Source organism: Pantherophis guttatus, chromosome 16 (assembly GCF_059756535.1).
Source record: "Pantherophis guttatus breed Tessera chromosome 16, ASM5975653v1, whole genome shotgun sequence".
Classification (NCBI taxonomy): domain Eukaryota; kingdom Metazoa; phylum Chordata; class Lepidosauria; order Squamata; family Colubridae; genus Pantherophis; species Pantherophis guttatus.
This window is the reverse complement of record NC_142078.1, coordinates 2847279-2871312: the sequence shown is the minus strand read 5'-3', so window position 1 is coordinate 2871312 and position 24034 is coordinate 2847279. Positions and strand designations below refer to the sequence as shown.

Sequence of the window (24034 nt, the reverse complement as noted above, 5' to 3'; positions counted from 1 at the left end):
TTATTTGAGGATCTGTATTTTCAGGTGGACAAAGAAACCCCTTTGCTTCTCTTGAAGTCTCTCAAATCAGGTCATCAAGTTCTTTTCAGCTCCACACCAAACTTGGTGCCTGAATTTGGAGATGAAGACATGATTTAAATCCATCAGCCAACAATAAAAAGTAACAGGGAAAATGGCTGGGTGTTCTCATTTTCTCTCTGCTTCCCTTTCCTAAGAAGGGGCCAAATGAGCGTTTTCGTCCTTGCAATACAACTCTGATAAATTGGCTGCAAATAGAAGGAAGATTTCCCAGAGTCCAGGAGCCCTTCTGAAGACTGACGAACCTCTTGAAGGCATCTTCACTCTGACAACTGACAGTAACTGGCAGTTTAGCCTGCATGGACGAGGTCATAAAGCCCTTAGAGTTCCCTAAGAGATGGCAGGTTCCCTATGAAACTTCACCTGCTCCACCTTTTCTATGTGCACCAATGCCAGGCAAATGTCTGTAGGAGGTGACCAAACCAACACTCAAGCTGCCCGTTTCTAACCTTTTTGCACAAAAGGCAAAGCTCTTTGGATGTAGGCTGCATTCTGTTCAGGGAAGCGCCACTCATTAACGTAGCTCTGGGTGAACTTCCCATCGCATTCCCTTTGGGTTGCCCTGCTGTTTTGTGTTTTCTTCCATCATCCCGGGTGAGCTCCCTCCATTATTTCTGCTTAGGTGAGGCACCTTTTCCTGACACCATGTTGTTAGATGGTGCCAAGTTTAAGGACAGAAAGAGAGAGCGAAATTTTCTCCTCGAATTTTGAACTTGATTGAATTACCAGCAGAGTTGATCTCCTCTTGGGGCAGGCAGCACTGCAGCACTGGCTTTAGGCCAGGCAGAGGGAGGGCTGGATCCTGTGTCAGAGCAGCCCTCAACTGCAGCCCTTGGACAGGGATCAGGCAGGGATCTTGTCCACAGCTGCCCAGTTGAGAATCCAACACTCCTGAACCACTGACAGATGGACATCCAGACTCATACAAGGCCTCCCGCCCCTCCCAGGACAGCCTGCTCTGCTAGTTGCCATCAGAATGACCGACAGCAGTCAAACTCAGGCCTGGGACCCTGGGCATGGCCCTGGAAGACTAAAGGAATTTATTAAAAGAAAAATATATATTGAATTTATTAAAAGTGAAAGTTTTAATTGGATTTTATTACCTTTCTTACCAGACATTTATGTGGTTTTTCTCTTGTGTGGATTCTTTGATGTGCATAAAGGTTGCTGCTCTGACTGAATCTCTTTCCACACTCCAGGCATTCGTATGGCTTCTCTCCCGAGTGGATCCTTTGATGTTTACAGAGGGTGCTCCTATCATGAAAGCTCTTTCCACACTCCAGGCATTTATGAGGTTTTTCTCCTGAGTGGATAATTAGGTGGCTTTGAAGATTTCCTTTTCTTTTGAAGGATTTTTTGCATTCTGGGCACTGATGTTCCTTTGCTTCCTCCTGGATCCTTCGGGGCTTTCGGGGTTTTCCGAAGGAGCCTCCACCCCCCAGGCATTTTTTCAGATGGATCCTTTGATGTCTGTAAAGGTTGCTGGTATGACTAAAGTTCTTTCCACACTCCAGGCACTTATAAGGTTTTTCTCCCGTGTGGATCCTTAGATGACTTTGAAGATGGTCATTTCTTTTGAAGGTTTTCCTACATTCCGGGCATTGATGTTTCCTCCCTCCCTCCTGGATCCTTCGGGGCTTTGGAGGTCTTCCGAAGGAGCCTCTGCCCTCCAGGCCCGTCCTGGGGTCTCTGCCCGTTTCATCCTTCCCGCATCGCCCTCCAGGCAGCCGCCTTGCCCGGGTTCCCCCTGGGCTCCTCCCTCTTGCAGCCCCGGAGGCCCCAGGCCTTTCCCCACCGTCTCCCGGGGAAGCCATGCTGGGACCAGGCAGGTCTGCTCCGTGGGGCCCGCTCTCCTCCTCCTCCTCTCGGCCGGTGCCTCTTTCCTGCATCTGCCGCCATCCTCCGTCCTCCTGCAGGGGAGAGAGAGAAGAGGGTCAACTACAGCCCTTGGACAGGGATCAGGCAGGGATCTCGTCCACAGCTGCCCAGTTGAGAATCCAACATTCCTGAACCACTGACAGATGGACATCCAGACTCATACAAGGCCTCCCGCCCCTCCCAGGACAGCCTGCTCTGCTAGTTGCCATCAGAATGACCGACAGCAGTCAAACTCAGGCCTGGACCTTGGGCATGGCCCTGGAAGACTAAAGGAATTTATTAAAAGAAAAAAATTTATTAAATTTATTAAAAGTGAAAGTTTTAATTGGATTGTATTACCTTTCTTGCCAGGCATTTTTGTGGTTTTTCTCCTGAGTGGATCCTTTGATGTCTATAAAGGTTTCCCCTCAGAGTGAATCTCTTTCCACACTCCAGGCACTTATAAGGTTTCTCTCTTGTGTGGATCCTTTGATGTGTATAAAGGGTGCTCCTTAGACTGAATCTCTTTCCACACTCCAGGCATTCGTATGGCTTCTCTCCCGAGTGGATCCTTTGATGTGTATAAAGGTTTCCCCTCTGACTGAATCTCTTTCCACACTCAAGGCATTTATGTGGTTTTTCTCCTGTGTGGATCCTTTGATGTATATAAAGTGTTCCCCTCTGACTGAATCTCTTTCCACACTCAAGGCATTTATGTGGTTTTTCTACTGAGTGGATCCTTTGATGTCTATCAAGGTTTCCCCTCAGATTGAATCTCTTTCCACACTCCAGGCATTTATGTGGTTTTTCTCCTGAGTGTATCCTTCGATGTGTATAAAGGTTTCCCCTCTGACTGAATCTCTTTCCACACTCCAGGCATTTATGAGGTTTCTCTCCCGAGTGGATCCTTTGATGTTTATAAAGATCTCCCCTCTGACTGAAGCTCTTTCCACATTCCAGGCACTTATGAGGTTTTTCTCCTGTGTGGATAATTAGGTGGCTTTGAAGATGTCCATTTCTTTTGAAGGTTTTTCCACATTTCGGGCACTGATGTTCCTTTGCTCCCTCTTGGATCCTTCGGGGCTTTCGGGGTCTTCCGAAGGAGCCTCCGCCCTCCAGGCCCATCTCGGGGTCTCCACCCATTTCCTCCTCCCCGCTTCGCCCTCCAGGCAGCCGCTTTTTCCAGGCTCCCCCTCGGCTCATCGCTCTTGCAGCCTGAGGGCCCCCGGCCTTTCCTCGCCGTCTCCTGTGGAAACCGCGCCGGGACCGGGCAGGTCTGCTCCGTGGGGCCCGCTCTCCTCTTTCTCTTGGCCAGCACCTTTTTCCTGCATCTGGCGCCATCCTCCGTCCTCCTGCAGGGGAGAAAGAGAAGAGGGTCACGGCTGCGTCCCCTTCCCCACAGGGGAGGCCCAGGCCCAAGCCCCCGCCTCCAATGGGCTTCCCGGGCATTCTCCAGGCGGAGATGGCCTCCTTCCCAGCCTCCCGTCTCCGTCCTTCCCGCCTACCAGACTAGGCCTCGGGCTCCCAGGCCTCCAGAGAGACTCTCCCGGACTACGATTCCCAGCATCCCCTGCACCAAACCTGCATCAAACGGCCTCCTCTGTCGATGATTCAGACAGCTTCCTCATTGCCCGTTTTGTTTCCAGAAGTGGAGGCTTCATGCCCTTTTTCCTCCACTAGTTCCGCCTTTTCCTTTGGAGGATCCGCCCCTCGGAGTCCATTCGCCAATCGGCAACATCCCGAGCGCGACCAATCTGTGTCCTTCTTCCTGCAACAAGCCAGATGGTACCTGCGCAGTTCCGCAAGTTATTATGGTCCGGGGTGGAGGTGGGACAAGGGGGAGGGGGGGCTTCCTTTGAACTTTGGGGTCTGGTCCCCCCCCCCTATATTGAGGCTGGCAGAGGTCAGGGGTTGAAGCCTTATATGAGCCCATGAAGGGCAGCCAGTTGGGTCTATTGTGGGACCTTCGGAGATCCTGAGTTTGAATCACCCGCTCTTTGTGTCCTGGATTCCTTCTTTTCATTGAGGGAAATCTCTTTGCTACAATACTCTTAATAAGTTGCCTTTAAATGCTCATCCCACTCAGATCCTCATTGGAGCAAGTGTGCTGTGGCTGAATCTAGGGCTCATTTGACCTTTATTGTTGGGGGTGCAAAGGAGCTTCTCCCTGCCATTGTTTGATATAATCTATGTGGATTTCCCAAATGTGGGGACCTATTAAGACTATCCCCAAGCATCTGAAGCTGTCAGTTGGATTCCCTGAATGGTCCCCTTGTCTTCCAGCAGAAACCCCTACAAGGGACTCTCTAACGCCAAGGAAGCTTTGTGAGATATGAGCCATATTCTTAAAAAGCCCCCACCCTTTTAGCCTTAAAACACCTGGCTTTTCCCCAGGCGCTGGGAGATCAGACAAGGAGAAGGTGGCATGGATTGGCCCCAGGTTTTTCTTTGATGGTTTTTCTTTTATGTTTTAATGTGTTGGATACTTTTGAAAACACCCTTTTGGGAGCTGCACAGAGTTGACTGAAAGATGGGCAGTTATAAGAACATTTTAAATGAATAAGACTCTTTGGGGACCTCTTTGATCTCCCACTAGGTGCAGAGACTGGGTGTTCCCCAGTTGCCAGGATAGGGAAAGTCCCCCATTCCTCTGCTTTCTGTTCATCAGCTAAATGATTTCTTATTTCATTCAGGGCTGCATCAGGGTTATGTTTGACCTGGGGGGGATCCCTGGGTAGCCGTGGCCAGCTCATCTTCACTCTTCTTGTGGGCACCTGTGGTGGCCAAGTGCTACAACAGGATTTCCCTTAGAACCTCCCTCCCTCATAATCTTCCTTCCTTCCTCCTGCCCTCCCTTCCCTTTTCTTCTTTTTCCTTCCCTCTTTCCTTCTTTTTCCTTCCTTCCTCCCTTCTCCTCTTTCCTTCTTTGCCTTTCCTCTTTCCTGTCCCTTCTTGGATGCTCAAATGCAAAAGGGGAAACATTTCTTTTGCTTTTAGTTTCTTTTCCTAATCCTCTGCCCGTGAAAATGGAGCTGGGGGCGGAGGAGTGCAGGCGGCCGTTGCAGCTGAAAATGGGGCCGGTAGGGCTACACGCTTCCCTCCCGAGCTCTGTTTTCGCTGGCAGAGGCATTGTGGGCCAGTCCGATCTGTTCCCCACAGGCCAGATCCAAGCACCCTTCAGTTTGACGCCCCTGATCTAGTTCCTCCGATTGGGCAGTCCGTCGTATACACCTCTGGCAACCTCATTCCGTTTTCCTTTCATATTAACCCAAATGCATTCAAGGAGGTTTTCTTCATTTTTTACTTTTTGCATTTCTACAAAGGTGCAGCTGTTTAAGTGCAACTCCACCTCCACCTCTTTTTATTAGGTGTTTTGAAAAATTTAAATCCTCCTGAATTTCATCCCACCAGTAATGGCAGAAATCTCATCTTTGCTCTCGTGTTCTGAGACGTCAGGTTCCCTCTGTTTCTTCTTCATACTTTGGGTGTTGATGTGTAGGTGGAGAGATGAGAAGGAGGAGGGATGAGAAAGGAGAAGATGAATCCATGTGTGTGTGGGGGTGTCTGTGACTAGTTTTGAGGATCAGACTCAATAAGAAACACAGATTCGTTATTCAATTAAAGCAAAGGTCTTTATTAATTGACATGTCCTTTTCTATTCACAGGTTACTTCTGGAAGAGTGCAGGATCAGAGTGGGATGCCCCTTTTATACTGAAGGGGCGGGACCAGAGGTAAGGAGTGGTTTGAGGAGAAAGTGGGAGGAGGGAGTGTATATGTTAAATTCTTATTGTATGAGGCATCTATTTATATGACAAATCCCCCTTTAGATGCCGAATATGTGAGGGTTACATTTATCTCTTGTCCATAGATTTACATGTGAATGCATAACTTAGGCACTAAATAAGCATGTTGCTTATTTGGTAAAGGTTTCGTTAAAATGTCTGCTATTTGTTCTTTTGTGTCACAATGTACCACCTTAATGAATCCTGGTTTTGATAATTGTCTCACATGCTTATGCTTTATGTCTATGTGTCTAGACCTTTGTCCTATGGCTTCTGCCTTGGAGATTTCAATTGCGGCTTTATTATCCTCATGTATGATTATGGGTTGCGATGGTCTTGACCAAATACTGGTGAGCAGGTCCTCAAACCAAATGAGATTATTGGCAGCCTTTGAAAGACATATATATTCTGCTTCTGTTGTTGAAGTTGCAACTAAGTTTTGTTTTCCTGTATACCAGTGTACAGGACTGGTATAATTTTAAATGGGTTATTTTAAGGGTAATGGGTTTTAATATTTTGGGAAGCCAATTTGATTTAATTCTGCTTTTAAATTATTTTAAATTTTGTATTGTATGTATTTTAATTTTGGCTGTGCACCGCCCTGAGTCCTTCGGGAGAAGGGCAGTATACAAATTTAAATAAGAAAGAAAGAAAGAAAGAAAGAAAGAAAGAAAGAAAGAAAGAAAGAAAGAAAGAAAGAATAAAGAATATATACCCCGACGTACTCTTCCTGCTTTTTACATCTCCAGCCCAATCGGCATCTGCATAACATGTGAGCATGACTTCGTTAAGTTTGTTTGGTCCTAAGTATAAGCAAGTGTCAGAGCTGCATTTTAGATATCTTAGTACCTTTTTTACAGCTTCCCAGTGATATACAGTTGGTTTACCCACGTGTCTTGACAATAAATTCAAAGGCAAAGCTATGTCAGGTCTAGTCCAATTTGCTATATATAGGAGAGATCCAATGGTACATCTGTAGAGTGTATTGTCCTTGAATTCGGGTGACAGGTTATGCATATTTTTCAAAAAGTCTGGTTGCATGGGAATATCACATTGTTTGGCATCGGACATATTGCACTTGTGTAACAGTTCTATAATTTTTTCTTTTTGTGAAAGACAGAATTCTTTTGGTGTTCGGGTGATTTGTACCCCTAAGTATTTATTTATTTTCCCTAATGATTTCAATGATTTTCTAATTTGCTGGCAAAGGCATCTCGTTTTTCTTTATGTTTTCCAATGTATAAAATGTCATCCACGTATATCAGTACGTATTCTGGTGAATCTCCCTCTCTTTTGGTGAACAAACAGTTGTCTGCTGAAGTCGTTGTAAAACCTATTGATTCGAGTACTTTAACTAGACATTCATACCAGTGTTTTCCCAACTGTTTTAAACCGTATAAGCTTTTATTAAGTAGCCATGTGTCACCTTCGTTCCTATCCTTACTAGGTGGTGCCCTTATGTAAATTTCTTTGTCTAGATTTGCATGTAAGTATGCTGTTTGGATGTCATATTGGTATACTTCTAGGTTTAGTACTGAAACCATTACTAATGCAGTCTTAATGCTTTCTGCTCTTACTGTTGGTGAATATGTATCAGTATAATCTTCTGGATACCTTTGAGCGAATCCTTGCGCTACCAATCGTGCTTTGTATAACGTTTTACCTCCCTCTAGATTTTTGATTTTGAAAATCCATCTAGTCCCTATTGTGGTTTTATCTTTTGGTACTATGGCGGGGGTGAATACATTTAATTCTTTAAGGCTTTCCATTTCCTTTGACATAGCTAACTCCCATTTTAATCTTTCTTCAAGGGGAAGTTTCATTACTTCTCCGTATGAATTTGGTGGAATTGTGTTGGAATGTACATGCATTATGTAATTTTCAAATCTTTTGGGTAATTGATTTCTATTGGCCCTGACTGGTCTATTTGGTGTAGAGTTATTGTCATGTAAATATTTTGTTTCCCTTTGTGTGAGTGAATCTACTCTGATTTTTGGGCGTTCACCTTTCCATTCTTTAGTAGTGTTTCTTAGCTGTGTATCCTTAGGTTCCCTTTCTTTTGTGATGTTTTGAATGTCCTACCTTTCATGATCTTGTGTGTTGTATCTTAACGCTTGTCTAGGGTGTATCTCATTAAGGTGTATCTTAGACCGATTCGCTTGTTCATGGAACACGGCTGTTCTGGATATCTGTACCCTTTGGTACCTGGTTCATAGCCCATGAACCTTAGTCTTCTAGATATTTTATCCCCCTTGTGTCTTAACTGTTTCGGAATGTGGACGTCCGCAGTGACTCCGAAGACATGTAGATGTGCTATTTTTGGCTTCTTGTTATACATTAGCTCATAAAGTGTTTTATCTATAACACTGGACCAGGTTCTATTGAGTGTGTAATTGGAGTATACTAAAGCCTCAGACCAGAAGTGTTTACCTAATCCTGCATCTTCCAGGGCGCATCTTATCATGGTTTGCAGGGTGGAATTTCGTCGTTCTACGACGCCATTTTGAAAGGCTGAGAACGGACAAGAAGTGAAGTATAGCACGCCCTTAGATCTAAGCCAGCGGATGAATTCCCCTGACAAAAATTCTGATCCCCTATCAGTCATTATTTGTTTCAATTGTATGTTATGTTGAGTTTCTACTCGCTTGTAGAATTCCTTGAATTTTTGAAAGGCTTCGCTTTTGTGTCTTAATGTATATACGAAGCCGTAGCGACTATAGTCATCTACGATGGTGAGAAAAAATCTTTTTTTATATTTTATAGATGGTTTCAGGGGTCCTACCAAATCCATGTGCGCTAGATTGAATATGTGAGTGGTGGTTCGTGATGCTTTCTTTGGTCTAGGCTTAGTTTTTAACTTTGAGCATTTGCATACCGAGCATTCAAGATAGTTTTCACAATCTTTTATTTTAACATCTTCAGCAAAGTTACTCATTTTCTGAACTACAGGGAAGCTGGCATGTCCTAGTTTCCAATGAAGCATGTGTGCACATTCATCGTGTAGTGGTTTGCCTATTAGTGGTTTTCCCTTAGACGTATCTCTATCATCATTCCCTGTTTCTGTGCTATCTGATTTGATAGCTTCATTATTGTTATTTTCAATGGTGTTGTCTGTCTCTATGCTTGCATTTACCTTAATCGGATAGTGTTTGCCTGTGTATAAGTAGGGTAATCCTTTCTTGATTGTGATTCTATTTATATTCTCTTTATCCTTACTTAGGAATACCTCTCCTTTTGTGAATGTTATTTTTACGTTTGAGTCTTTGCTAAGTTTGAGTGCACTAAGAATGTTGTGTGGTATTTCCGGGACTAGTAACACCCCCTCTATTTTTCCTATTCCCGGCAATAGTATGTTTCCTTTCCCTGTCACTCTTACTTCATTTTGATTTGCTACCTTTATTAGGAATTGTTCTTCTGTGAATGATGATAGAAACTGTCTGTTACAAGTAGTGTGATTATTGGCCCCAGAATCTATGAGCCATAGGTTGTCTTCTCTATCCTGATTGGTTAATTTTGTGGGTTCCTCTACCCCATATAGTGATCCAGATCTACTGTCCCTGGAGTTGTCTCTGCTTTCTCTCGTGTGCCTGGGGTTGGGGGAGTCTCTACGCTTGTATTTTTCTCTTGATGATTGTCTGTATCTCTCACTAGAGTTTCTAGGGCAATCTCTCTTATAGTGTCCCCTAGATCCGCAGATGTAGCAGATTTGTGTCTTGGTGTCTATCTTGGAAGAATACTTTCTTCGTTGGCTTGTGTTCCCTAAGTGTGTTATTGCGACTCTTTCTTAAATTGTCCTCAGCTATAAGTTTGTTTGAAAGGCTTTCTATGGATAGGTGACCTAAGCTGAGAGTATCTAAGTGTGTGATGAAATTGTTCCAAGATGGGTCTAGGGAGTTGATTATTACATTCTTCATGGTTTGGTCAGATATGATTTCTCCCCTAAGGTGTAACTCGGTTCTTTTGGCGTTTAACATTAAAAGGTGTTCACTTATGGATGTTCCTGGCCTAATTCTGGCAGAAAAGAAATCCTTTGAGATTCTGGTCGTGGTTGCCACGCTTTCACTATAAAAAAGCCGAAACATACTTTGTATAATTTCTTTTTTTTTTTTTTGTAAATATTTTTTATTTATTTTTTCAAATTTAAACATAAATTTAAAACATATTGCATCTGCAGAGAACCGCCCAGCTGCGCTGTTTAGGCTGACCCGCTCCCTACTTCAGGTGGGGGTATGGGAAGATCCCTTAAAGGGTCGAGCTGAGGATTTTGTACAATTCCTGCATGATAAAGTCGCTCAGATTCGGGAAGGCCTGGACTCCGATTGGGTAGATCCAGGGGAGGAGACGGGGGCAGGTCTTGAGAACGTTATCTGGGAAGAGTTTGACTCTGTGGCTCCTGAGGACGTGGACAGGATTCTGGGCAAGCTTAACGCTGCCACATGTTTATTGGACCCGTGTCTCTCCTGGTTGGTACTGGCCTCCCAGGAGGTTACACGAGGCTGGCTCCAGGGGATTATAAATGCTTCTCTGAGTGAGGGTGTCTTTCCCGCCACCTTGAAAGAGACGCTTGTGAAGCCCCTCCTCAAGAAGCCTTCCCTGGACCCAGCTATATTATCAAATTATCGTCCAGTCTCCAATCTTTGCTTTGTTGCAAAGGTTGTTGAGAGTGCGGTGGCGCGACAACTACCCCGATACCTGGATGAAGTTGTCTATCTGGATCCATTCCAGTCGGGCTTCAGGTCACGATACAGCACGGAAACAGCATTGGTCGCGTTGGTGGATGATCTCTGGAGGGCTCGGGACAGAGGTTGCTCCTCTATCCTGGTCCTATTAGATCTCTCAGCGGCTTTTGATACCATCGACCATGGTATCTTACTGCACCGGCTGGAGGGGTTAGGAATAGGGGGCACCATGCTTCGGTGGTTCTCCTCCTTCCTCTCTGACCGTTCGCAGTTTGTGTTGGCAGGGGGGCAGAGGTCGACCTCGAGGCACCTTATTTGTGGGGTGCCGCAAGGCTCAGTCCTCTCACCCCTTCTGTTCAACATTTATGTAAAACCGCTGGGCGAGATCATCCGTGGTTTTGGGGTGAGTGTTCATCAGTATGCTGATGACACACAACTATACATCTCCACCCCAGACCACCCCAATGATGCCCTTGCTGTGATGTCCCGTTGCCTGGAGGCCGTGCGGATCTGGATGGGGAGAAACAAGCTCAGACTCAACCCCTCCAAGACCGAGTGGCTGTGGCTTCTGGCGTCCCGGTATAGTCAGCTGGTACCATCACTGACAATAGGGGATGAGATCTTGCTCCTCACAGAGAGGGCCCGCAACTTGGGTGTCCTCCTGGATTCATGGTTATCTTTAGAAGATCATTTGATGGACCAACTGGTCCAGAATGTAGCCGCGCGGGTGATTATGGGCGCAGCTCGTTACGCCCATGTAACACCTCTCCTACGCAAGCTGCACTGGCTCCCGGTGGTCTTCCGGGTGCGATTCAAGGTGTTAGTTATCACCTTTAAAGCGCTCCATGGCTTAGGACCTGGGTACCCACGAGACCGTCTTTTGCCACCAATAGCCTCCCACCGACCAGTTCGTTCTCACAGGGAGGGACTACTCAGGGTACTGTCAGTCAAATTATGTTGACTGGCGACTCCCAGGGGGAGGGCCTTCTCTATGGGGGCTCCAACCCTTTGGAATGAACTGCCCCCGGAGATACGGAATATCCCTGATCTCCGTGCTTTCCGCCGTGCCCTCAAGACCCTGATGTTCCAACAGGCGGGGCTAAACATATGAACATGTGAATGATTTTTTAAATGTTATCTAATTCTGGGTTTTATTTAATTGACCAAACTAAGTAATAATTTTAATTAGCAATTTTATGATGTTTGTGTGTCTATATTTTTCTTGACTGTACACCGCCTTGAGTCCTACGGGAGAAAGGCGGTATAGAAATAAAATAAATAAATAAATAAATAAATAAATAAATAAATAAATAAATAAATAAATAAATAACTTTCAAGAGCAAAAATCTTGACCCAGTCATAGATGGTTACCACGCTTACATTCCTTTCACAAGCTCAATTCAAAATTTCCATTACATCTTTTATAAAGAAAAAAAAAGAAAAAAAAGAAAAGAAAGAAAAAAGAAGAAGATAAAAAAGAAATTCAAAACTTAAGAAAAAACCAATTTTACCTCAAATTTCACATTGGACTTCCAGTTGGCGCCGCGGGGACATAGACAGGGAAATGGCGAGCTCCGCTGAGCCCTGCCAAATCCCCTCTGCTAAGCTGCCGCCGATAGGTCTGCGGACCTCCCCTGTCTTGTAGGGACAGGGGGACAAGAAGGAATGCCTTGGGCGGCTGAGAGGAATGGGCGGGTTCCTCGGGGCCGGAGGCTTCTCCTTCACGCTGGCGGCAGCGGGACAGCAGCCATGGTGGCTGCCCTGAAACTGCGGCAACCGGGAACAAGGATTGTGCTGGAGGAAGAAGATGAAGAAAGAGCAAAAATCAAGAAGCCGGGTGGGTGACATCAAGCCAGGCAATAACGTACCTATTTGGAATTATTGGAAAATAAGACCCCAAAATTAAAAGCGGCTATTGGACTGCGGGGCTTAAAGATTGAAAAGGAAAAAAAAATGGGTAAAAGACCCAAATTGAATTTTGTTGCAGTAAACTTAAACTGGATGATTTGGTATTAATAAATTTCTGAAATTTGACTATGCCTTTAACTGGAGTGGAGAGGAGAAATGGATATTCCTGAGAATTAATGCCTCTAAAAGAAAATGAAGCTAATAAAGATAGAGATGGATGGCTACAAAATAGCCATGGAGTCTGCAGTGATTAAACAGAGAAGTGGATTAAAGAGATTTCCCTTTCTGGGTGGAAAAGAAACATGTTAATTGGCTTTTTACCCTGGATTACTTGAAATTAATATTGGATATAAGGATTTTGGAGATTCCTACTCTGTCCCAGATGATTTTAAGGAAGAAGAAAGAAGAAAGAAAGAACATTTTGGATTTTAACAATGGAGACTGACAAAACTAGGTGTGGCGTAGTTAACAAAGACAGGAAGCTGATGCACTACGCTTGGATCAGACATTTTAAAAGTTTTAAAGGGACATACAGAAATTCTTTACTTTGAACTGATGAACCTTGAAATAAAGCACTTTGGACAGAAAGGAAAAGGAAGAAAAGGAAGAATTAAAGTGGAAAAATTTAAATGTGACTAACTGAAATGTAAAGTTTAAAAGCCTATGTATATATGATAAAGTTTAAAAGCCTAGGTATATATGATTTTGGGATAAAAACAGGAAGGGTTGTGAAATAATAAAAATAGAAAATAAGAGGTGGCTACTAAAATAGTGGATGATATCAAGAGGATAAAAATAATAAAGAAGAATATATTTTGAGGCAGGAAAATTTTAAGAAAATGTACCGTTTGATGTAATATGTTTTAATTTTAATTTGCAAACAAATGTTAAACTGATGCATAAGGATTGATTGAACAAAATACAAAATACACAGATGCTAGTGATTAGTCTTGAATTAAGGTAATACAAGTTGGAAATGATGACTATTATGAAATATACTGAGATTTAAATTGAAAGAGCAGGATGGAAAAATGATATAAAACAGATAATTATATTACAGTTAAAATATGTGGGATGGATACCAACTAGATAAGAGTTTGAGACTCGGTGGAAATATGTTGGAAATTAATTCAAAATGCTGGAAACAGCCAAACAAATAGGAGGAGAGTTGGAGGAGACTATGCTGGTAATCAGCCAAACAATGGAGGGAGTCAAGGAGAATTTTCTATTCACAGGTTGCTTCTGGAAGAGTGCAGGATCAGAGTGGGATGCCCCTTTTATACTGAAGGGGCGGGAACAGAGGTAAGGAGTGGTTTGAGGAGAAAGTGGGAGGAGGGAGTGTATATGTTAAATTCTTATTGTATGAGGCATCTATTTATATGACAGGGTCTGTGGAGGGGCTGGCAAGGCAGCTGGGGGGGAGGGCCTGGCTGACTTAATCTTCTTACTGTCTCTGGGATGTATTTTGCGGTTATCATTCATGACGGATTGCCCCCAAACTGTACAGGAAGTGCTAACTAGATCTCCAATCAGAATTGAGACAAAAATTTCTGTTCTTGACAGTTGCTGCACCCCATTTTTTGCCATAATTGGCAGGTCATATCCTACAATTGTGAAGTGAGTTGTGAAGTTGTTATGTGAATCCTCCAATGACTTTGTGGGACACCAGCTGGGAAGGTTACAAATGCTGATGATGTGACCCTGGGACAGCGCAGCCGTCATAAATACATGCCAGTGGCTAAACGCCTGGATTTTGACCACATGACCACGGGGATGCTGGAACAGTCGTAAGTGTGAAAACTGGTCAAGGCCACTTTTTTCAGTGCTGCTAGTGAAGCACTAAGCACTTCACTAAGTCACTAAGCAAATAGTTGTAGGTCAAGGACTATCACTACAGTGCTTTAAAAATAATCCAAAATAGCCCCCAAATTGGAACCCACAGAGGTCAAAAATTTTCCTGAAACAATCCGGCAAAACAAGCCCATTCTGGGAGAAAAGCTGTCCAACTGTCCACAACTGTTTCCAACTCATATTTCCACTCAATCCCCAAACTTTGAGAGGGTGGTTGAATCCCCTGGAGGTTTATCTGTCTCCTCAGGGTCACCTGAGTGGTGCGAATGGTTCTTGCAGTCTGCAATTTTCCCCTCTGGAAATCCATTCCTGCTCCCACACCATCCAAAGGGGGTTCAGCCCAATTGCATCGCTCAAAGTCTGTAGAGATTCTCCGTCATCCAGGTCAGAGTTGTCCCACAGGTGCTTTGTTCAGGAGGCAGCTGGACTTTCTGTTTTTTTCCTTTGAAGGCGTTTCGCTTCTCATCCCAGAAGCTTCTTCAGTTCTGAAGAACTGAAGAAGCTTCTTGGATGAGAAGTGAAACGTCTTCAAGGAAAAATGAAGCCCAGTTGCTTCTTGAAAAAGCACCTTTGGAATAAGGCCTCCTGCATGAGCAGGGGGTTGGACTAGAAGACCTCCAAGGTCCCTTCCAGCTCGGTTGTTCTTATTCTGTTAGCTGAGAAGGGAATTTCCTAGAAACTTCTAAAAAGACCTCCAGCATCAGATCACCTGAGGTCTTTCGTGCAAAACAAGAAGAACCTTAAAATGATGTCAAATTGTGCCCCCCCAAGACCTCCCCCCACATTGCCCAGGGAGGGACCCTGGATGGGGGGAAAGTCAGAAACCCAGGAGGGGCCCCCAACCTCGGCCTGCCTGAATGCGGGGGAGGGGTCAGAGGAGAAGACGTGACCCCAAAGATCAAAGGGAGACCCCCCCAGTCTCACCTCTGGGCAAGAACAGAAAGGGAGTCAGCACCACGCAGGCGCACTCTCGGTGACTGAAAATGTAGGACACCGATTGGTCGCTCTGGGGACGGCAGCGATTGGCTGGAGGACTCCTTGGGGCAGTCCCTCCAAAGGATTCCCTGTTCAGGAATTTGCAGACCAACCCTTGAGTAGCAAGGGTGTGCACATGAAAGCGATTGAGAGTAGTTACGAATAAAACACAGCCAACACACAGATACTATGAGTTGTGTTTACTTTTAGGAAAATAGTAATAAGGCACAGTCCAATAAACAGTCCAGGTCATACACATATAAAGTAGTAGATAGTAAAACAATACTATCCTAGGAATAGCCCAATATCAAAGTCCAGTCGTTGTAGTCATACACATTAACAGTTGCAAACAGTAGCAAACACAGGAAGAAGCAGTAAAGATCAGCAAAGAGTTCAGCAAAGGGTGTAAAGAGAAACCAACTAGGTTTCTGGCTCCCTCTTAAGGACATTGGCTACAGAGCTAACCAATCAGGACACAGTAGGATGCAATACAGCAATACAGCAGTCTTAAAACTATATCGATGGTTTATATATTGCCAACCCAACAAGTTAGGTAAAACCATTTCCTAACATGCCGCCCTCCGAATCTTGCCTATGGGGAATCCTCCAATGTTGTGGGGGAAGGTTGCAGCCGCAGAAGGGCTCCACAAAGTCCGCTTGCCTGGATGCGGGGAGTGGGGGGAAGCAGAACGGACCCCCAAATTTAAGCGGCCCACCTCCACGTGGAACCATAACAACCCTGGGCAGTGCGCAGGCCAAGCTATTCTCCAAAGCACCTGAGGAGGGCAGGACAAGAAGCAATGGGTGGAAACTAATCAAGGAGACCTCCAAGGTCCCTTCCAACTTTTATTCTATTCTATTCCCGTGTGGGGAAGGGGATGGAGCCGTGACCCATCTCTCTTTCTCTCTTGCAGGAGGATGGAGGAGCCCAGCGGAGGAAGGAAGGAAGCGTCGCCCGAGAGGAGGAGGAGAGCGGGCCCCGCAGAGCAGCCCTGCCTGGAGACGGCGGGGAAAGGCCGGGGGGCTCCGGGTCTGCAGGAGGGATGAGCCCAGGGGGAGCCTGGGAAAGGCGGCTGCCTGGAGGGCGATGCGGGAAAGAGGAAATGGGCGGAGACCCCAAGACGGGCCTGGAGGGTGGAGGCTTCTTCGGAAGTCCCCGAAAGCTCCGAAGGATCCAGAAGGGAGGAAAGGAATATCAGTGCCTGGAATGTGAAACATTCTTCACAAGAAATGGACATCTTCAAAGGCATATAAGCATCCACACAGGAGAGAAGAAATACGAATTTGATTTTGATTCACACCCCTCTGCTCAGGCAGGAAATCCTCTGCCATTTCAGACAAATGGTTGCCCAATCTCTTTTGAAAAGACTTTAGTGATTGAGCACAACAACTTCTCTAGGCAAGCTGTTCCACTGCTTAATTTTTCTCACTGTCAGGAAATTTCTCCTGAATTCCAGGCTACTTGTCTCCCTGGTTACTTTCCATCCATTATTTCTGGTCTTCCCTTCTGGTGCTTTGGAAAATAGGCTGACCCCTCCCCTCTTCCTTGTGGCAGCCCCTCAGGTATTGGAACAGTGCTATCGTGTCACTGCTGCTCCTTTTTTTCACTATCCTCAGGATAGAGAATCAGAGGGACCTTGGAGGTCTTCTAGTCCAACCCCCTGCTTAAACAGCAGAACACTGCAATTTGAAAGAAGTGGCTGTCCAGTCTATTCTTAAAAGCCTCCAGTGATAAAGCACCTACAATTTTTGGAAGGCAAGCTGTCCCACTGGTAGATTTCATATAATCATGCGATGGATACGGTGTCACTAAAATAGCAATTGGATTTAGGCTTATATACCTCCCCATAGTGTTTCCCAGTAGCTGGCGATTAGCTTTCTGTAAGTGTTTGAAACTATCCAACTTTCACTGCAGCTGCACAGGAGCACTGCAGCACTAAAACTTTCCAAATTTCGATCCCAAAGGAATATATGGATCCTCTATTTTGGACGCATTCTATAGAGGTATATTGGTCCCAAGAATTGTCCTATTGTGCACCGTTTTACCCAGTGTGAATCAAAAGGCACAACCCAAAGCAAATAATCCAGGCTCACTGCTGTGTTTATTGAACGGTATGTACCACAGTGGCTGTCCTGCAAAAGAATAGTGGGAGACTCCACTGCAGACCAACAGGTATATTTATACACTGCAGAAAAGAGGGAAAATATTAGAGAAGGTGACGAGTACGTGTCCTTAAGTAATGGATCTCAGGTTGCTTTTCTGCTTTTCTGTTATCTACTATGTTCTTAGAAGAAGAAACACTTGGATCTTGAGATTCAGGGGTTGCTACTGGAACCTTGTGGGGAAACTTACCAATTTCCATTTTGCCCACAGTTCTTTCCATGCGCCTGGAAATTTCTCTCCTGGGTTCATTCTTCCCTTGAAAATAAGGCTCTTGACCCTCCTTCCATACATGCTCCTAGGCTGGTGGGAGGGGGGTTAGGCTGTTCCTTGAGCCACAGGGGGGCTTCATTTTTAATATAATAAGAGTTTTCCCCATGTATTTTTCCTCTTTTATTTTTCCCTTTTGTAAGCCACCCAGCGTCATTAGCAGTTGGGCTGCTCTCCAAGTTTAATAAAAGGAGTCCTACCTAAATAACTGGGTACGTGTCCCAAATTTCCTGCCCTTGGATATCCCAGAGCTCCACCCGAGAGGATCCTGGCTTCTCTTACAGGAATGCAGGACACGATCTGTAAAAACTATTTCCAAGGTGGTTTCTCATCCTGGAGTCGTGATAGTGAAATGCTTGGGGTGTAACCACCACTTCGTGATTGCTGATAACTTGATTCCATCTTCTCCGGCGTAGATGGAAAAATGTAAGCATTCGGTTCTTTAGGGTTTGATGCTTCAGCTGCTGAAGGTGGACTTAGTTTGTGGGAACAGTTCAGAAGTAAAATTAGTTGCGAGTCAAGGCAGCTGAAGTTTAGCCTGAAACCAGCACCTGAAAATAGTCTTAAGAGTCTGCTTAATAGGTGGCTCTTACACTTCTAGGATACAAGAAGGAAACTGGTGTGTTTCATGTTGGGAACCAGAGTTCGATGGATTAAAAAAAAAAATTCTAGAAAACGGGGTTTTTATTTTGTTTCATATAAACAACTTGGCTTCCTTACTAATGCCGATAGCTTAATAATCCAGAGTTTGTTTCAGAGAACAGAAATCACTGACAAGTGATTTATAAGCTTGGCAGAATTCATAATCCAGAAATTGTGCTTATTTTGAGCAACTTGCAAAGTGAGAATTCCTTCCCTGAGCAGAATGTCCCAGAAATCCTTTTATCACATTATTGTTGACTGAGTTCTTTTCTGAGGCTCATGAAGGGCTTGGCCTACGCGCCGTCTCTGGGCAGCCTTGAATTTGGGAAGAGAAGAGACCTTCCTTCTCTATAAACCTCTCTGGTCGATTCCCTACTTTACCTCTCACAGTTCCCCATCACAGAGCAAAAGCTCTCCCAACCACAATGATCCAGGAATAGAAATAATAATTTTAGATATAAAGAATTGCTCTCTCTCCTTTGCTCTCTGTAGGGATTAGTATCCTGAACTCGGGACGTTGGTTCCTCTGGATAACTTTGAACATCAGGTCACAGATGTCCTACACAAGAAGCCTCCTCCCCCCATCTCCCCCCCTCCTCCTGCAAGACCAACCCTTGAGAAAAGGCCTAGGGCAGAGGAGGAGGAGACCGAGGCAAAGTCTAAGGAAGGAAGTGAATTCACAGCAAGTTAAACGGACTGTGTGATGCTGTTGCTTCATATTGTTTCATCATTTGTTTCCTGACACTGAATGTATGCACCATTTGTTTCTGTGCCCTCTTAAAAACATGAACCCCACTCCCTTAATAAATGTTTTTGCTTGGCTTGGATTATTTGAGGATCTGTATTTTCAGGTGGACAAAGAAACCCCTTTGCTTCTCTTCAAGTCTCTCAAATCAGGTCATCAAGTTCTTTTCAGCTCCACATCAAACTTGGTGCCTGAGTTTGGAGATGAAGGCATGATTTAAATCCATCAGCTAACAATTAAAAGTAACAGGGAAAATGGCTGGGTGTTCTCATTTTCTCTCTGCTTCCCTTTCCTAAGAAGGGGCCAAATGAGCGTTTTCGTCCTTGCAATCCAATTCTTGATAAATTGGCTGCAAATAGAAGGAAGATTTCCCAGAGTCCAGGAGCCCTTCTGAAGACTGACGAACCTCTTGAAGGCACCTTCACTCTGACAACTGACAGTAACTGGCAGTTTAGCCTGCATGGACGAGGTCATAAAGCCCTTAGAGTTCCCTAAGAGATGGCAGGTTCCCTATGAAACTTCACCTGCTCCACCTTTTCTATGTGCACCAATGCCAGGCAAATGTCTGTAGGAGGCGAACAAACCAACACTCAAGCTGCCCTTTTCTAATCTTTTTGTACAAAAGGGAAAGCTCTTTGGATGTAGACTGCATTCTGTTAAGGGAAGCGCCACTCATTAACGTAGCTCTGGGTGAACTTCCCATCGCATTCCCTTTGGGTTGCCCTGCTGTTTTGTGTTTTGCTCCATCATCCCGGGTGAGCTCCCCCCATTATTTCTGCTTAGGTGAGGCACCTTTTCCTGACACCATGTTGTTAGATGGTGCCAAGTTTAAGGACAGAAAGAGAGCGAAATTTTCTCCTCGAATTTTGAACTTGATTGAATTACCAGCAGGGTTGATCTCCTCTTGGGACAGGCAGCACTGCAGCACTGGCTTTAGGCCGGACGGAGGGAGGGCTGGATCCTGTGTCAGAGCATCCCTCAACGGCAGCCCTTGGACAGGGATCAGGCAGGGATCTCGTCCACAGCTGCCCAGTTGAGAATCCAACATTCCTGAACCACTGACAGATGGACTTCCAGACTCATACAAGGCCTCCCGCCCCTCCCAGGACAGCCTGCTCTGCTGGTTGCCATAAGAATGACCAACAGCAGTCAAACTCAGGTCTGGGACTGAGTGGATCCTTTGATGTCTATAAAGCTCTCCCCTCTGACTGAATCTCTTTCCACACTTCAGGCATTCGTATGGCTTCTCTCCCGAGTGGATCCTTTGATGTGTATAAAGGTTTCCCCTCTGACTGAATCTCTTTCCACACTCAAGGCATTTATGTGGTTTTTCTCCCGAGTGGATCCTTTGATGTGTATAAAGGTTTCCCCTCTGACTGAATCTCTTTTCACACTCCAGGCACTTATGAGGTTTCTCTCCTGTGTGGATAATTAGGTGACTTTGAAGATGATCTTTTCTTTTGAAGGTTTTTCCACATTCCGGGCACTGATGTTCCTTTGCTCCCTCCTGGATCCTTCGGGGCTTTCGGGGTCTTCCGAAAGAGCCTCCACCCTCCAGGCCAATCTCGGGGTCTCCGCCCCTTTCGTCCTCCACGCATCGCGCTCCAGGCAGCCGCCTTTCCCAGGCTCCCTCTCGGCTCATCGCTCCTGCAGCCCCAGAGCCCCCGGCCTTTCCCCGCCGTCTCCTGGGGAAGCCGCGCCGGGACCGGGCAGGTTTACTCCGTGGGGCCCGCTCTCCTACTCCTCCTCTTGGCCGGCGCCTTTTTCCTGCATCTGGCACCATCCTCCGTCTTCCTGCAGGGGAGAAAAAGAAGAGGGTCATGGCTGCGTCCCCTTCCCTGCAGGGGTGGCCCAGGCCCAAGCCCTCACCTCCCATGGGCTTCCCGGGCATTCTCCAGGCGGACATGGCCTCCTTCCCAGCCTCCCGTCTCCGTCCCTCCCGCCTACCAGACTAGGCCTCGGGCTCCCAGCCCTCCAGGGAGACTCTCCCGGACTACGATTCCCAGCATCCCCTGCACCAAACCTGCATCAAATGGCCTCCCCTGTCGCCGATTAACCAGCTCCCACATTGCCCGTTTTGTTTCTGGAAGTGGAGGCTTCACACCTTTTTCCTCCACTAGTTCCGCCTTTTCCTTTGCTTGAAGGAAGGTGGACACCGATTTAGCTGATGAAGAGAAAGCCTAGCAATGGGAGACTTTCAGTCAACTCACTGCAGCGCCAAAAAAGCTGTTTTAAAAACAATATAACACATAAAAACATGGAAAATGAAAACAAAGAAAAGCCAGGTGCCAATCCATGCCACCTTCTCCTTGTCTGATCTCCCAGCGCCTGGGGAAAAGCCGGGTGTTGAAGGCTGAAAGGCTGGAGGCCCTTTGAGAATCCGGCTCGTATCTCACAAAGCTTCCTTGGCCTTAGAGAATCCCTTTAGCAGTTTCTGCTGGAAGACAAGGGGACCGTCGAGAGAATCCAATTGACAAGAGTTTCTGATGTCTGGGGAGGGTCTTACATGGTATGGACAGTTCACACCCCCAACAATGGAGGCCAAATTAGCCCTAGATTCAGCCACAGCACACTTGCTTCACTTAGGCACTGAGTGGGATGACTTATTTAAAGGCAATTTATTCGAATATTGTAGCAAAGAGATTTCCCTTAATGAAAAGAGGGAATCCAGGACACAGAATCGGGTTTCATTTTATACTCCATACAATAGAAAAAGTACAAAATAAGAGTTGATTGCATGGAAGAAATAAGGGTGGATAAAAATTGATTAAAAAAATAAATAAATCATAATTTTGATTTAAATGGGATTTTTTTTGTTGTTTTTTTATTGAAAAAGTTTTTCAAATACAGATTTTCCCCCTTCCCCCCCTCCCTAACCCCCCTCCCCCTCCCCTCCCCCCATGGCTTCTCCAAGATGAAATCCAAATTAAAATCACATTATATAATACTTTACCACCCTTTTACACCACCCCCTATGTGCTAAACATTTCTTCCTAACATTATTATAATGTCCCCTGTATACTATACATTTCAAAACAGCATTCGGCTATAAAACTATGTAATAGAGCCTAATTTGGCATTTATTCTACTCATAATCTACCCATTTCCTCCACCCCCATACATATATCTCTTAATTCAAATCTTTTAAGTATATTAATATCTAAACATAACATCCCTTTTCCTAAACTAAGCAATCAATAACCTAACCTATCACCTTGTACCATATCAATTTTATTTCACCCACTTTCCTACAGGTCTACCATACATAATATATTTAATGTCTTTATTCTTCTGCCCATATCACTAAAAGATATTTCCATATATAAATAAAACCCTCAAATGACTTTAAATTTGTATTTCATATAGTATCTTCTATAATGTCTTTCAACTAGATTGTTGATTCCATCGACCATGTTAGGGTAACATCGAATCCTGCTTCCAACAGTGTATTCAGTGTCTTCAATTACCATCTGCCCCCGTCATTAATAAATATTTCTGTATGTAAAAATCCCCCCGAGTGACTTTATATTTATATTCCATATAGTATCTTCTGTAATGTCTTTTGTCTAGATTATTAATTCCAACAACCACGTTAGGGTAACAACCAGATCATCTGCATGCCCCTATTCCATAGTTCTCTTGCCTTATAGCTCAACGTATGCGTAGTCCATCTTTCATAGAGTCCATAATAGAAAGTTCCAGTCCGCTCAATCACAGGCCATCTTCCACAGCCCAAAACACCAGCACTGCAGAGATCTGTTATTCTTCTCAAAATATATAATTTGCCTCCCGTTATATTTTCATGTATCTGCCTTCTATAAGCCCCGCTTATTATGTTCAATAGTCTCTTAAATAACTGGCATTAGTCTGTTGGCTGAAAATTTATCACAAATTTTATAATCCATTTTCAAAAAAAAAAAAAAAAAAATTTGGTTTAAAATTTTTTAGTTTTGTAGAACCTGCTTCTTCTTTTCTTAACTTGTTGTGGCTTAGATCTCCACCATGGTTGCCTTTCTAAGACTTGTATGTTAGCTGATTGAATTACATGCTGGTCTTTAACTTGGTAAGACATCCAATCAAGATCCAAAGCCGCTTCTCTTGTATTTATAGGTGATCCGGCTATAGCCTCTGAGGGAGAATCCAAAAGCGGCTCATCCAAAAAGATTATAATCAATATCTTGAATTGAACCCAGAAACAAACTGGCACCCAATGCAGCTCGTGCAGCAAAGTTATGAAATGCACCATTCTTTGGGTGCTCAAGATTGTGTTTGCAGCCACATTCTGTTACCAGCTAAACCTTCCAGATATTTTTCAAGGATAGCCCCATGTAGAGCCCATTGCAATAATTCAAAGGAGAGATAGTCCAAACAGGAGATACACGGAGGATAATGGGGAGTTATAATTGAAAATACCAGACATGCTAGAAAATGACCAAGGTTTTAAAAGCTCTGAGTTTAATTCTCCTCAATAGAAGATAATATTTGTGTCTCAGGGTTGAACTGTGCGGTACTTGGTGCTCTCTGAGCTTGGTTGTTTTTAATTCTCATCATTTTCCATGTTTAAAAGCCAGCCCAGATGGTAAAAGCATCTTTCTGCCTGAATTGCTAGAGCTGTTGCTAATCAAACCAGATTATATTGGTTTATGCACACCAAGGCAGCTTCCGGACTGCCTGCACTTCCACACTGCATCTGTGTATCCCTCCACCAATTTGATAGAAGTGGGCTTTCTCTGCACAAACCCCTTTCATTAGCTCTGTTAAGGGTGACTTTAAATGCTGAGGGCCATAAACAGCTGCATTCCACAGCTGCAAAGCAATTTTAGGAAGTAAAAGGCCATCATTTCTGTGTCACACTCTGACCTGGGCTCAGTAAAAGTCAGTCCAGAGAAAAGCACACACCAAACCTCACTCCACAACTCGGGGATGAATCAAATAGCACTGCAAAATTGACAGTGGGCACTGGAAAACGCCCACATTCAAACTCTGCCCCTGTGAAATGTAGCTACAACTGAACCAATTACATAACAGGAACAGGGAGATCTTGCAGAGACGATTACAGATATGAAGATTACGGATGACGTTTTA

The 24034-nt window shown here is 44.7% G+C and overlaps 3 protein-coding genes across 16 annotated transcripts; 1 reads left to right on the top strand and 2 right to left on the bottom strand.

The window, feature by feature from the left end:
• Window positions 1–1139: 1139 nt before the first annotated feature.
• Window positions 1140–3384, bottom strand: LOC148111732 (uncharacterized). Its single transcript, XM_087879781.1, has 2 exons — window positions 2296–3384; window positions 1140–1988 (listed from the first exon to the last, which is right to left on the bottom strand). The coding sequence occupies exons 1-2, from the start codon at window positions 3382–3384 to the stop codon at window positions 1164–1166; spliced, it is 1914 nt and encodes a 637-aa protein (XP_087735907.1). The 3' UTR covers window positions 1140–1163.
• Window positions 3385–3541: 157 nt separating this feature from the next.
• On the top strand, window positions 3542–19031 carry LOC132710126 (uncharacterized). 14 transcript variants are annotated; one of them, XM_087879832.1, is made up of 5 exons: window positions 3542–3749; window positions 5601–5667; window positions 13541–13607; window positions 16046–16530; window positions 18697–19031. In XM_087879832.1, exons 1-5 carry the CDS (start codon window positions 3542–3544, stop codon window positions 18701–18703), a joined length of 834 nt encoding a protein of 277 aa, XP_087735958.1. In that variant the 3' UTR covers window positions 18704–19031. The 14 variants fall into 14 exon arrangements, 7 of the variants coding, with proteins under 7 accessions (XP_087735958.1, XP_087735954.1, XP_087735957.1 ...); XR_015730165.1 differs by having other exon boundaries at window positions 3586–3720; window positions 16046–17988; XR_015730163.1 differs by adding an exon at window positions 13902–14092 and having other exon boundaries at window positions 3586–3720; window positions 16046–19031.
• LOC148111731 (uncharacterized) lies at window positions 17215–21786 on the bottom strand. The gene is made up of 2 exons (XM_087879822.1): window positions 20973–21786; window positions 17215–20743 (listed from the first exon to the last, which is right to left on the bottom strand). The coding sequence occupies exons 1-2, from the start codon at window positions 21016–21018 to the stop codon at window positions 19719–19721; spliced, it is 1071 nt and encodes a 356-aa protein (XP_087735948.1). The 5' UTR covers window positions 21019–21786; the 3' UTR covers window positions 17215–19718.
• Between the last annotated feature and the right edge of the window lie 2248 nt (window positions 21787–24034).

Excerpts from the sequence above, each read along its gene's own strand:
- LOC148111732 (XM_087879781.1), bottom strand. The coding sequence starts at position 3,384 with ATGCCCGGGAAGCCCATTGGAGGCGGGGGCTTGGGCCTGGGCCTCCCC. Across the intron at positions 1,989-2,295 it reads AAAAATGCCTGGCAAGAAAG|GAGGACGGAGGATGGCGGCA; the intron begins GTAATACAATCC and ends TCTCCCCTGCAG.
- LOC132710126 (XM_087879828.1), top strand. The coding sequence starts at position 3,542 with ATGATTCAGACAGCTTCCTCATTGCCCGTTTTGTTTCCAGAAGTGGAG. Across the intron at positions 5,668-13,540 it reads CTGAAGGGGCGGGACCAGAG|GTTGCTTCTGGAAGAGTGCA; the intron begins GTAAGGAGTGGT and ends TTCTATTCACAG. Across the intron at positions 13,608-16,045 it reads CTGAAGGGGCGGGAACAGAG|GAGGATGGAGGAGCCCAGCG; the intron begins GTAAGGAGTGGT and ends TCTCTCTTGCAG.
- LOC148111731 (XM_087879822.1), bottom strand. The coding sequence starts at position 21,018 with ATGTGGGAGCTGGTTAATCGGCGACAGGGGAGGCCATTTGATGCAG. Across the intron at positions 20,744-20,972 it reads GGGGAGGCCATTTGATGCAG|GAAGACGGAGGATGGTGCCA; the intron begins GTTTGGTGCAGG and ends TCTCCCCTGCAG.